Source organism: Chlorocebus sabaeus, chromosome 1, assembly GCF_047675955.1.
Source record: "Chlorocebus sabaeus isolate Y175 chromosome 1, mChlSab1.0.hap1, whole genome shotgun sequence".
Taxonomy (NCBI): domain Eukaryota; kingdom Metazoa; phylum Chordata; class Mammalia; order Primates; family Cercopithecidae; genus Chlorocebus; species Chlorocebus sabaeus.
Window position 1 is genome coordinate 89,771,469 of NC_132904.1, and position 13,164 is coordinate 89,784,632.

A 13,164-nucleotide genomic window follows, 5' to 3' on the forward strand; every position below is an offset into this window, starting at 1 on the left:
GTACAGGTAAACAGTAATCACATTTTTAAATACTTGAAGAAAATTACAAAGTCATTCCAATATTTAAAATTTCAGTATCAAAATTTGTCCTTTACCACTTTTTCAGTGTGTTATTTCCTGAGAACAAGAATATTCTCTTATTCATATTGTTATCAAATTCAGGTTAACATTGATGTAATACTTTATTTAATCTACATTCCATATTCCACTTTCATCAGTTATACCAACAAATTCCTCTCAGCAATTTTTTCCTCCATCCAGGATTATATATTACATTTAACTGAATTGTTCTAGTGGTTTCTTTGCCATTATATTTTTTATGACACCTTTAATCATCTTTTTTTTTTACTTAATATTTTACTATCTTGTTTGACCGTTTTAAGTGGTACTCTCTGACTTCTACCTATTACCTATACCACAATTAATAATTTAATTTTATTTTCTTTTCTCTGTTCCTTATTTTCTCATTTTTAGTTGTATTCTTTCTACTTTGACAATACATAGGGATATTTTCATACTGTTCTTCAAATTATGTCTCTACTCATTTCTTAGACCTATAGCTGCAGTCAATATCAATATTCACTATCAGTTCTCTGCCAAAGTTTCCTCAATCATCCCTTGGCTGGAAGATCTTCTTATAAGGTATGCATCAGAATGGCCTGCAGGGCTTGCTAAAACACACGATGATGGACTCCATCCCAAAGTTTCTCATTCAGTAAGTCTGGGCTGGGCCTAAAAATATGCATTTCTAATAAGTTCCCCAGTGCTGCTGATGTTGCTAGTCTGGGGACCACACTTTGAGGACCACTGCTCTGATTCCTCAGGACGGTCTCATGGGCACAGTATTCCCTGAGTTTTTACATGTTTCAAACTGTTTTTCTTTATAGACTGGATACTTGAAGAACAACTAGATATAAAGTCCTTGGCTCACACTTTCTTTCCTTGAGTTTCTTGAAAATGCTGCTCCACTTTTGCCTTGCTTTTATATGCTACTTTTGAGAAGTCTGATGGCAGATTAATTTTCTCAGCCATTAAGTAACTTGTTCTTTTTCCTAGAGGTCCTGAAGATATTTTCTTTGTCTTTAAAGTCTAATAACTTTACCATATGTCTTGGGGTTGATCATGCTAAGTCAGTTTTCCCAGGGACACAGTGGGCCCCTTTTGAGATGCTGATTTAGGTTTTTTCTTATTTCTACTATAAAGTTTTCTTGGATAATAGCTTTAAATATGTATTTGGTTCAAATACTACTTCTTTAGCTATTTCAATTACATGCATGTTGGAACTTCTTTGCCTGTCTTCCATGCAACCACTTTATATCTCTGACCCTTCTGATGTCCGTCTTTACCTCATTTTCATTCATATGTATCTTAAGTGACACATTAAATGTTCATTTCAATACATTCTCCCTTACGTCCTTTTTTGTTATACTCTATACAGAATAAATTGGTACTCTTATAAAACCATCACATTCGTTTCCCAGGGCTCTCATAATCAAGTACTACAAGATAATTTATTGCCTCAAAGTTCTAGAGGCTATTAGTCTGAAAAAGTGTTGGGAGGGTTGGTTCCTTCTAAAGGCTGGGAGGGAAAGCCCTGTTCCAGGTAGGCCTCTCTCCTTGGTTTATGGACAGTCATCTTCAAATTCACATGACATTATCTGTGTTTAAATTTTTCCTTTTTATAAGGACACCAGTCATATTGGATTAGGGGCCCAGCCTACTCCAGCATAACCTCATCTTTTTTTTTTTTTTTTTAGACAGAGTTTCACTCTTGTTGACCAGGCTGGAGTACAATGGCGCGATCTTGGCTCACTGCAACCTCCACCCTCCAAGTTCAAGCAATTCTCCTGCCTCTGCCTCCAGAGTAGCTGGGATTACAGGCATGCACCACCACGTTCAGCTAATTTTTGTATTTTTAGTAGAGACAGGGTTTCACCATGTTGGTCATGCTGGTCTCAAACTCCTAATCTCAGGTGAATCCATCTGCCTCGGCCTCTCAAAGTGCTGGGATTACAGGCTAAGCCACCGCTCCTGGCCATGGTTTCATCCTAGCTAATTACAGCTACAATGACCCTATTTCTAAATAAGGTCACATCCTGAGGTATGCAGCACTACGACTACATATAAATTGAGGGGTGGGGGGACTACTTAATCCATAACCATCATTATTAGTTGTATGAACATCAGTTTCAACCACCAATATGTTATTTTTATTTCTAAATGTACTCCACTGCCCTTGCTGACTACAGTTCATTTGCTTTTATTCATTTAGTTTATCCAAATTATCAGTTATTTGAACTTTCTGATTTCTTTATGTCAGGAAGTGTGCAGCATGTTCTGTGCTGTACTAAGTACACTATCTGTCCTCAATAAAGATAGTTATCACTACCAATATTTCAAAAACGGAACAATCTGTTATTTAAAGCACACTGCCCAAGAGATCACAGCAGTAAGGAAAGTACGGAAAATGGTAAGTTTTTTCATATCTTTAACAACAATATGAACCGTAAATAATAAGTTTATTTGTAATGGCATTATCGAAGAGTTTATTTTTCATATCCTTTTAGATAAACCTGGAAATCTAGAATTGTTAAAATTACCTATAAATACTAGTTTTGTAATTCACAGATTTAAGTTTTTAAAAATAGTATTATAATGTTCAGAATCCCAAGTAAAAATTAGTTGGGACCGAGTCACTCTGAACAAACTTCAGAGTTCTGAACAAACTTCTCACATTGTTTAGCAGCTGTCATATTTATTTAACTGTGTTCAACAGTGTGATCCCTATGGTTACACTTCCCCTTACTTCTTAAAGTCATTAATTTTCAATGTTACATTGTCTAGAAAACATTAAACATGACTTACTGTGAAAAACAGCTTTTCATATATATATTTGCTTTAAATTCATCTCATCCTTCACATTTAAAACCTTAACAAAAATTTGATTATTCCTGTGTACAAAAAATACAAATAGGTAGTAGGAATAAGATCTACTGTTCTGTAGCACAATAGGGCAACTGTAGTTAACAATAATTTGTTATGTATTTCAAAATAACTAGAGAAATGGATTTGAAATCTTCCCAACACATACAAAAAAAGATAAACATTTGAGATGATGGATATCCCAATTATCCTGATTTGATCATTACATACTGTATGTTTATATCAAAATATCTCATGTACTCCACAAATACGTACAATTATTATGTGCCAACAAAAAAATTTGTAACTGAATTATTCTAGGAAACTCCTCTAACTCTCTTACAATGAGATTAAAGTAAGTTAATTAAAGATAAAAATACTTCTTGATAGTGTTAGGAATTTAAGAAGTACATATTTATTTACTATTTTGATTCTACCATTAAAGAACCATGCAATGTGACATTATTAGCTAAGTTCTAACTATGTGCTTAAATATTCTTTTTTTTTTTTTGAGACAGAGACTCACTCTGTCACCCAGGCTGGAGTGCAATGGCGTGGTCTTGGCTCACTGCATCTGAAAAATCTCTAAGACTTTCCCTCTAGCTTTAGTCTACAAAGGGAGCTAACATTACATACTAAAAAATGTGTATCTGTTAAACTAAGAAAAGGTAAAGCAATCAGGTTTTAAGACTGAGCATATCAACTTGAATGATATAAAATAGCTCTTGAATCTAAAGAGTAAATTGAAAGACACCTAACTAGAAATATCTAGGAAATACTTAGTACCCAAGAAGTTGCATCTTTAAATGGTAATAGCCTATATATACCTAGATCTCTAAACATTAGATTTATTAACAGAGTCAATTAGTCATTTATAACTTTTAGAAGCTTCAGGTAATACTAAATATAAAATGCTAAATTGTATTTTTGTTTCCAATTTAGTTATACACTACAGAAAAACACAGTAATATTATTTCCTTACACTTAACTCTTAATTTTTTAGGAGAGCTTTTAGCATTGGCATTGGTCACAAGGCTGAGTGGGACATTCCAGGCTTGAATACAATTGCATGCTTGAGAAATTTTAGGTTGGTGTAATGTCACTGAAACTGAAGGTAAATGTATATGGCAGAAGATTAAGCTGGAAAGCTTGATAAGTTTTCAAATCAGTGTTGTCGAGAATCGCATCCCTTTCCTATGGAAGGTTTCTGGCTCAGATTCAAGAAAGACAGCACCCATCACTACCACCATATCCTTCCCTTGGTTATTTCACACCGTGATGTCAGATGAAAAGCAGTGAGGTATGAGATAAAGAATTAGCATTCATATTCTCTCTGGGAACTTCCTGTGGAACTCCTGGAAAGACATATATAGGAAAGCGGTTACCAGGAGTTGTTTTTCCTGGCACAACAGACTCCCATGGCTTACCTTTAGTTTGTTAGTGAAATGGATGTCAAAGACTATGATGGCTTTTATGCACATCAGCATTACAGGCAAACACATTATGGAAGTTGATGCAAAGAGGAGTAAGCCCTTCCACAAAACTGACTGGTTTCTGGCCCTTCTCAAAAACTCCTATTAATAGAATGTCATCCTCACTAATATCCACTAACACCAGTACCTCAACACAAAAGCTCTCTGCCTCAAAACTGAATGTATTCAATTAAAGAGGTTACAAGGGGTTCCTATTCAATTTCACAAATATTAATGAGGCCCTAATATATGTTAAACACCATTAGATGCTGAGAATAATTACTAAAACTCAAAAAAAAAAAAAAAAAAAAATCCTGCCTTCATGGAGCTCTAATTCTAGTGAAGGAAAGAGACAATAAGATAATAAGTAAAACAGAGATAAGTTAGATAGTGTTAAGTGCTAAGGAGAAACACAAGGATTGAGACAGAGAGCCTCTAATTTTGGATAGACAACCAAAGGAGGCCTGAGAAAGTGGCATTTCAAAGAAGTCCTGAAGAAGGAACAGGAGTGAGCAGCGTCCATATCCTGTGGGAGGGAGAGTAATCTAGGCAGCAGGAACAAAGGCAAAGGCCCTCAGGATGGGAGTCTGGTGTGTTTAAGGAACAAGGAGGGCAGAGTAGAGTAGCTAGAGAGGAATGAGTGCGGGGGAGTAGAAGAGATCAGATCAGATGTGACAGAAGGCAGACTGTACACAGCCTTGCAGACCATTCCATGTGACATGAAAAGCCACTAGAGCAGTGCCTTCCAATAGGAATGCAATGTAATATACATGTAAATTTATATTTATATTTAATTTATGTTTATATTTAATTTTTAATTTAATTTAAATTAAAATTAATTTAAATTTAATATTTATATTTAATTTAATTTTAAATTTATGTTTATAGCTAATATTATAAAATATTTATAATAAAAATGTAAATTTATATTAAATATAAATTTATATTATATATAAATGTAAATGTATATTAAATATAAATTTATATATATAAATGTGAATGTAAATTTATAGTACACAAATATAAATTTTTCTAGTAAGTTTTTTACAAAGAAAAGAAACAGGAAATTAATTTTAATATTTTATTTAACTTGATTATCTAAAATATCATTTCAACATGTAATCAACAGTAAAAGATTAAGATATTTTAGAGTCTATTTTTCATACTAAGTCTTTGAAATCTAGCATGTATGTTACACTTGCAGCATATTTCAGCTTGAACACACCACATTTCAAGTGCTCAACAACCATATAACTAATGGCTATTGTACTGGACAGCACAGCACTAGAGAGTTTTGGTCTTTGGAGTGATATCATCTGATTTACATTTTAACCAGATTCCTCTGGGCCTGTTTTCTCATATGTACAATGAAAATAATAACTTCTATTACACAGGGGGTTTGTGATGTCATCACAAATGATAATTATATGAAATTATCATATACATTATATATATGTTACATAGATAGAATATGAAGAATGAAATAACGTATATGAAGCGTAGAGCCTAGACCTTGGCACATAAATAAGTAATCAATAAACACTTTTTTTCCTGTTCCTCCATATATTAGAAGCATATTAAGCTGTATAGGATTTCTAAATGCCAATCTTTGACAAAAATTAGAAATAATTTAATAATTAATACTTCTGAGCATTTATGAGTTATAAACTGCTGTAAGATTGAGTATGCAAAGATGGGCAAAACATGTTATACCTGCCAGAAGGAAATAGAGACTAGTAAGGGAGATAAACACTCAACAACTCAACACAGTAAACAGAGTTAAGAACATAAGAAATAATAACTGACATCCCAAAGGAATTAAAGATTATACAACCCAATTTACATCATACATAATGTCTATTATGTTCCCAATGTTTTGTTGTAATTTTTAGTTAAGTACTAAATTGGGCAGCTCTGGAAAATGCTGTGATTATTATTGTAAAAATTAATGATGTCTTATAAACTAAAACACTATTAAGGAATACGTGTGCTACCGATTTACGAGTGGAGAAATTATAGATAAATAAGAAACACTAGCTTGATTCAATATTATACAACATTTATTATACACAATATATCTGATGTTAGGTGTATTACATAGTATACCATAGGGATACATTAACAGTGTGTACAAATGAAACATTCTTAAATTAGGCAGGGCTTGTATGCTGTTTTATTTGGCAAGAAAATTGTTTGAATCTCAATTTTCAAGCCTAAAACCAACGTAAATTTCAAGTTGTAGACAGAATGTTCTAAAATCACATTAATTTAGCAATATCTTAGGTATTAAAGTCTTAAAAATGTTTATTTCTTTCACCTAGTAATTCTACTTCTGGCAAGCTAGTGTATGCAGAAGAGGATTTTGCACAAGAATGTTCATTAAAACATTACTGATATTGAAAACTGGAAAACAAACTAAATGTGTGGCAATCAGGAAATTACTAAATTAAGGTACAGTCACTTTACGAAGTATTGCGCTGACATTATGGTGCAATACTGAGGTCTGAGTAAAACAGGGAACAGTGTATCATATGCGAAGTGGGAAAAAGCTGAATATTTGCAATATGATTCCAATCATGTTTTTAAAAATTAAGTAGAAATAAGGGAAAGTAAATATATCAAAATGTAAACAAATTTACCAGAATATAGATGGACAATTGGATCATTAGTGCACTTTTCCTTCTCTGGAAAATGTTTTTTTTTCAGTATTCTTTTTTTAAATTAAATAACACTTGGTCATTGTAGAAAATCAGAAAATACATAAACAACATTTTTGAAATTAAAAATTACTTCAATACCCAGAAATTACTACTGTTAACGTTTTAGAGTACATGTTCACAGGCACACACACACACACACAAACAACTCTCATATCTTCTCATTCTGTTTCCTATCTTTAAATACTATCCATACGATGATAACATCCAAACTTACATTTCCAGACCAGACCTTTCACTAATGCTAGACATAAATCCAATTGCCTACTTGACATCTGCACTTTGATACCTAATGGACATCTCAAACTTAACATGCCCCAAACTGAACTGGTCTTCACCAGCAAGCCTGCTATTCCTGCAACTTTACCCATTTGTATTAGTTATCTATTGCTGTATAACAATTTATGGCTATTGACAGGAGCCCTCAGTTCTGTGCAACACGGAGCTTTCCTTAGAGCCGCTTGAGTCTCCTTGCAACATGACAGCTAGCTTTCCTTCAAGTGAGTGATTCAAAAAGAGAAAGCAAGGAGGAAGGTACAATGCACTTTATTATCTAGTATTGAAGTCATACATCATCACTTCTACCAAAATCTTTCATTAGACACAAGTTACTAAGTTCAGCCCCCACTCGAAGGGAAGAAAATTAAGTTTCTCCTACTTAAGAGAGAAACATCAAAGAATCTGTAGGTATATTACAAAACTACCATAATATCCCAGTTAATAACAATTTCATTCTTCTAGATACTCTGGAGTCTTCCTTGTCTCCTCCGTTTTACTCTCTAACCCTCATCCACTCTGTCAGGAAATCACACTGGTTCTTTCAAAATATATCTAGAGGCTAACTATGTCTCTTCACCTCCACTGCCACTGCCGTATTGCTCTGAAGGACACCCACATCTTTCCTGAATTACTGAAATATTCTCCTGCTTTTACTTTTGCCCCCTTACAGTTTATTCTTCACATGGCAGTCAACGCAATCCTTTTAAAACAAGGTAGATCATGACATTCCTCTGTTCAAACCCTGCATTGGTCCCCCCTTCCCTCAGGGTAAAAGTCACAGTCTACATTGCCTACAAGACCCTACATAATTTGGCCTCATCGCTACCTCCATCACTCTGCTTTAGCCACTTTGGTCTCCTTGCTATTCCTTTATTCTTTCCGCCTGGAGTAGTCTTTCCCCAGATACTCATTTGGCTAATTTCCTTACCTCTTCCAAGTCTTGACTCAAATTGCACCTTTTCAATAAGGCCCATCCCAACCATTTTATAAAATACTGCAAACTGCCTAGCCCCCACCCCCATTCCTGATTTCCCTTACCCTACTCTTGTTTTCCATAGCACTTTTCACCTAACATACTATATAATTAACTGGTTATTGTCTTTACCGCGTACTCTCTGCTACCCCTTACTAAATACAAGCTCCATAAGAACAGGAATTTTTATCTGTTTTGCTCACGATGTATCTCAAGTGCGTAGGGGAAGCTGAATGAATATGTGTTGAATTAATGAATACATAAAACTTAAAAAAACTGAAATAATTTGTAACTTTTTTTTCAGTTAAAGAAAATGTACATGGTGAACATCTTTCCATATCACTTTTAATGGTTAGACAGTATACAGCTATACCACAATTTAACCAATTTCCTTTCATTGTACTTTAGTTAACAGCTTTTCTCTATATACTATAATGAAAACCTCTTGATATAAGTATTTGTTACATTACTTATTTCCTCTGGAAATATTCAGAAGGAGAATTGCTGGGTCAAAGGATATGTACATTTTTAAGGATAACTGTATTATCCCTTTCCTGCCAGCAATGCATGAGAATACTCATTTCTCCATATCCTCACTAAGACAGGTTGTTAATGAATTTAAAACAGGCAAACCTGAGTTCACATTTGGGTTCTGCCACTAATAAGCTTAAAATTACTGTATCTATAAAATGGAGATCATAATAGCACCTATCCCAAATGCTGTGAGGGTTAAAGACAATGCATAGGTAAAGCACTTAGCACAGTGTTTGCACACAGTAAGTAAGCATGCAATAAAATGTTAAGTTTATTGTTTCTACTATTATGGCCTGAAAAAAATTCCACTGCAAAGTGCCCTGCAAGCTATTAGAGGAATAAAACCTGTAAGTTACTTATAATACAGTATTTTTTAAAGTTCAAACGTTTTCTTGAAGATTACATTTAGATTTAATCTTTTAATTACATTTAATCAGCATCGAATGAAAAATACTCCCCAGTACAGTACATATAACTGGCAGAGCGATCATTTTATCACCCTAATCCCTACTTTTTTGTTTTGGACAGCGGGAAACCATAAACAAACACGCCCTGTCGCCAAGAAACAGGATCGAAGGAAAGCAGGAAAACAAACTTTGCCAAGTGAGCAAGCTACAGGTATCTCCTGTTCATTCTGGTCAGCACGACCTGTTCGAAACTCTGGGATAACAAGGGGTAAAATGAGGATTCATCTGGAGATTCCGAAAGGGGCTGCAGCATTTGAAAAGCAGAACAATGATAACTTCCTTAAAGCATCATTGGGAAAAAAACTGTGAGAGTCGCGGCGCAGGCTCTCGCGACTTCGACGTGTACACACAGGGCCCCGCCCCACTCAACACACACACCCACACGCGCGCGCGCAAACACACACACACATTTTAACACCCTATTGAGGCCTGGGCTTCGTCTGACCAAGCTCTCGGGGTCAGATAACCGGTTCCTTTGCGGATGCTGACAACGGGGTCAGTTAGCAATCAGGCCTCAACTCATTCCAACTTCCTGGGGAGGTTTGTTTGCTAGGTTTAAATTAGAACCCGTGCTAGTCCCACAACCTCAAGAGCACACACGCGCGCATACACACACACGCACACACACCGCCCACTCGGCCCCACGTCTTTCCCTGTGGAACCCGGATGCGGACGGGCGGGGTCCGCCTCCCCCCGGCCGTGGCCGAGGGGCCCCGGGAGGTGTGGGCGCACCCGACCCCCGCACAGACCCCCGCCTACGTCAGCCCCGGGTCCCTGCCCACGCACAACACCGACCTAGTTCCTCGCACCCCGCCGCCCCGGCCGTCGCCGGCGTCGCCGCCGCTTCCATCTCTCGCGGGTCTCCAGGACGCCGCCGCCCGGGTGCTCACTCTCCCGCCGCTGCGTGGCCGGCGTCAGGCCCAGGCCTACCTCCCCTGCCCGGAGGGACCAGCGCCCGGTGCTCGCCTCCCTGCCCCGGCGCTCTCCACCCGCGCGGCGAGGAGCATGCGCAGTGGGGCAGCCCGGCTCGGCGGGCACTGCCGGCGAGGGGCGGGAGGGGCCGAAGACCCAAGGACTGCTGCAAGGCCGGGTTGGGTAACCCGAGAGGAGGGTTGGGTAACCTGAGATCAGCGAGGGTGGGACCTTAGAGCTGGTCGAGACCTGGGTCCATAGCTCCCTGGGGGTTTTTAAAGATGACCGCGAACTTAAATTTGGGGCGCCTGTCCGTATGCAAGGCGTTAGCGTTCTGTAAGTCACCTTGGAGAATGCGAAGAAGGACGGGATTTGTCCCCTACCCATGTTGAGGTTCTGACTACTCTGGTTATTCGTCTCCCTGTTTCTATAGTTAGAGTTACCGGATACAGTTAAATAGAATTTAATTAAGTCACATACAATTTCACTTTGAGGATATTTCAATGTCCTTCCAGATATTTGACGTTGACCGTGGTGCTGAAAGAAAATTAAGGTAAAAACTAAGTGTACGGATGTAGTTTCAAATACTCCTACTCACCATACATACATTATCTTTAATTCTGACGACAATCTGTGAGATAATTCTGATTAACAGTCACTGATGTAACTATATGGCAATGGTGTTAAATATTTAAAATTCTGAGATTAAAAAGGTACACAGTTACATACTATCTACATCTTTCCTCCTGTTGCATCCTTTGTAGGCTTTCACTAGATAACTAGTGATAATGACAGTTTACCAACCCGCTTTTTTTTCCCTTTAAGTGAACCCAATTTGTTCACATACATATACATGCAAATCCCAAAAGAAGGTTTTATTTGAAGTGTTCCTGACAAATAAAGGTGTAAAGGAGATTTAAAAAAATAAATAAAAGAAGAAGAAGAAGAAATCTATTCTGGAACATAACCAGAGAAATGTTCCCCAACCAGTGTTGGGGTGGATCACCTGGTTAAAGATCAGCAGGAGAGAAGACAGGCATCAGACAGAAGTTACAGGACTAAGGTAATTTTCCATAAACCACTCATTATAATGAGAACATGTGGGACAGCATCTTAAAAGAAGAACATTATCCTTTTGAGTGTTAAAAGGGATCAAAAGTCATTGTCCCCTAATCTCAGCTCTAGAGAAAGCAGATCTGGCAATATGGAAGCAAGAAAAGCTTGACTTGTAATATAGGCCTGGAATCTTTTGAAGAGGCTTGGGCTGAGGCAGGAGGCCAGGTTCAATGTCTTTACAGTGATGTGGAGATAAAGCAAGTGGCAACGATGATCATAAGATTCAAGAGAAATATATTTTTCATGCGTCTCTACTTGAGAAGTATTGACTAGGACTTCTACTCCAGGTCTTATAAATTAGAAGCAGATATAAAGTACAGCTGTATCAAAATAGACACATTATACAGAATGTGACAATCTGAACCCTGGAAATTCCTTTCTTTTCCTGACTTTAACTTCTTGGATGATATCTTAACTACTTCCTTCTTTGCAACTGCAGCACTTTGTTCATATCTCTGTTATAACACTTCTCGTCTTATAATTATTCCTCTTTCTGGGCTTTATACTATGCTGTATACTATTATGTGCAAGGCACTGTGCTAGGCCTGTTTAGGAATTGACTGTATTTGTCTTTGTCTCAACAGGCCTAGCACAGTGACTTGCACATACTGGTCACTCAATGAACAATTGTTGAAAGTTACTGAGTATAGCCTCAGAGGTATATGAAAGGAAACATTTAGAAGTCTTTAATTTATTCAAGCACATTTTATGGAGCACCTTCCATATGTCAGGAACTATGCTAGATGCAGAGGCTAGAATGGCAAATAATGTTGATATGGTCCCTACTGTCATGGAGTTCGTAGTATACAGCATGTGAAAGAACAGAACAAAACAAAATACTAAATATGTCATTACAATTGTTGGTGAGGAAAATAACAGGGTACCACCAGGGAACCTACTTTAGATTGAGAAGGCAGGATAGTCTTATCTGAGGACACTTAAGCTGACACATGAAGGTAAGAAGGACTTGGCTGGGTGTGTGTAGAGAGAAGAACGTTTCCAGCAGTGAGTCTAGCCTTTCCTCTTTTACAGATAGAGAAATAGTTCTGTTTTAGACACCTGTGGAACATATAGGTAGAGTTGCCTATTATATAATAGTTAGATCTCTAAAGTTTTCTTATGTGAAAAATAATGTCACCAACCTTACAAGTTGAGAAGATTTAATGAGATAAAGTATACAAAGCATCAACACATTGCCTGATTCACAGGAAGCATCAAATAAAGTGAGCATATTAGCTAGAGATTTTTTTTATTGCAATACTGAGGCCAATTCAAACTAGCTTAAGCCAAAAGAGGAATTTAACGAGGATACTGAGATTGCTAAAACAGAGAGGAGACTGGGTTCAGGAAACCGATTCTCATGCCTCTGAGAGTCTCTTCTTCAGTGATCGCTTTTCTCTGTGCATCTGCTTGTGTGTCTGTGCAAGTTTCCACTGCAGAACTCCTCTGTTTCTCAGGTCACCTGGTAGGAAACATGTTTTCTAAAAGCTCTCAATTCCTTTATCTTAGAGTTTGAGTGATCAGAAGCATACTGGTCTCTTTTTCTCGGTTTCAGTTTTAAACATTTCCTAGGTAACAACTGTGATTGAGTCACCTTGGATCAGATTCCCACACCTGGACTAGTCAAGTAAGTGAATGTTGGACAAAGTCATATATTGTGGTAGTTCCTGATACAACCATGTAGATGACATTGTGGAGAAGGAAACGGTTTTCCGAAGGAACAGCTGAGCAGACCAAATCTTACATATCCTCTCTATTTGATTTCCCCTCTA

The 13,164-nt window shown here is 37.1% G+C and overlaps 1 protein-coding gene across 3 annotated transcripts in view; it reads right to left on the minus strand.

Annotated features, from left to right (window-relative positions):
- The window catches only part of SLC36A4 (solute carrier family 36 member 4), a 94,750-nt gene that overhangs the window by 42,646 nt on the left and 38,940 nt on the right, over positions 1-13,164 (minus strand). For 2 of the 3 annotated variants that reach the window (XM_008020518.3, XM_008020513.3), the window contains exon 1: positions 10,160-10,407. The exons of the other annotated variant lie outside the window; for it this stretch is intronic. In XM_008020518.3, coding sequence (XP_008018709.1) covers positions 10,160-10,214 — 55 coding nt within the window. In that variant the 5' untranslated portion in view covers positions 10,215-10,407. Of the gene's footprint in view, positions 1-10,159; positions 10,408-13,164 lie in introns of those variants that run through there. 3 annotated transcript variants of the gene reach the window in all.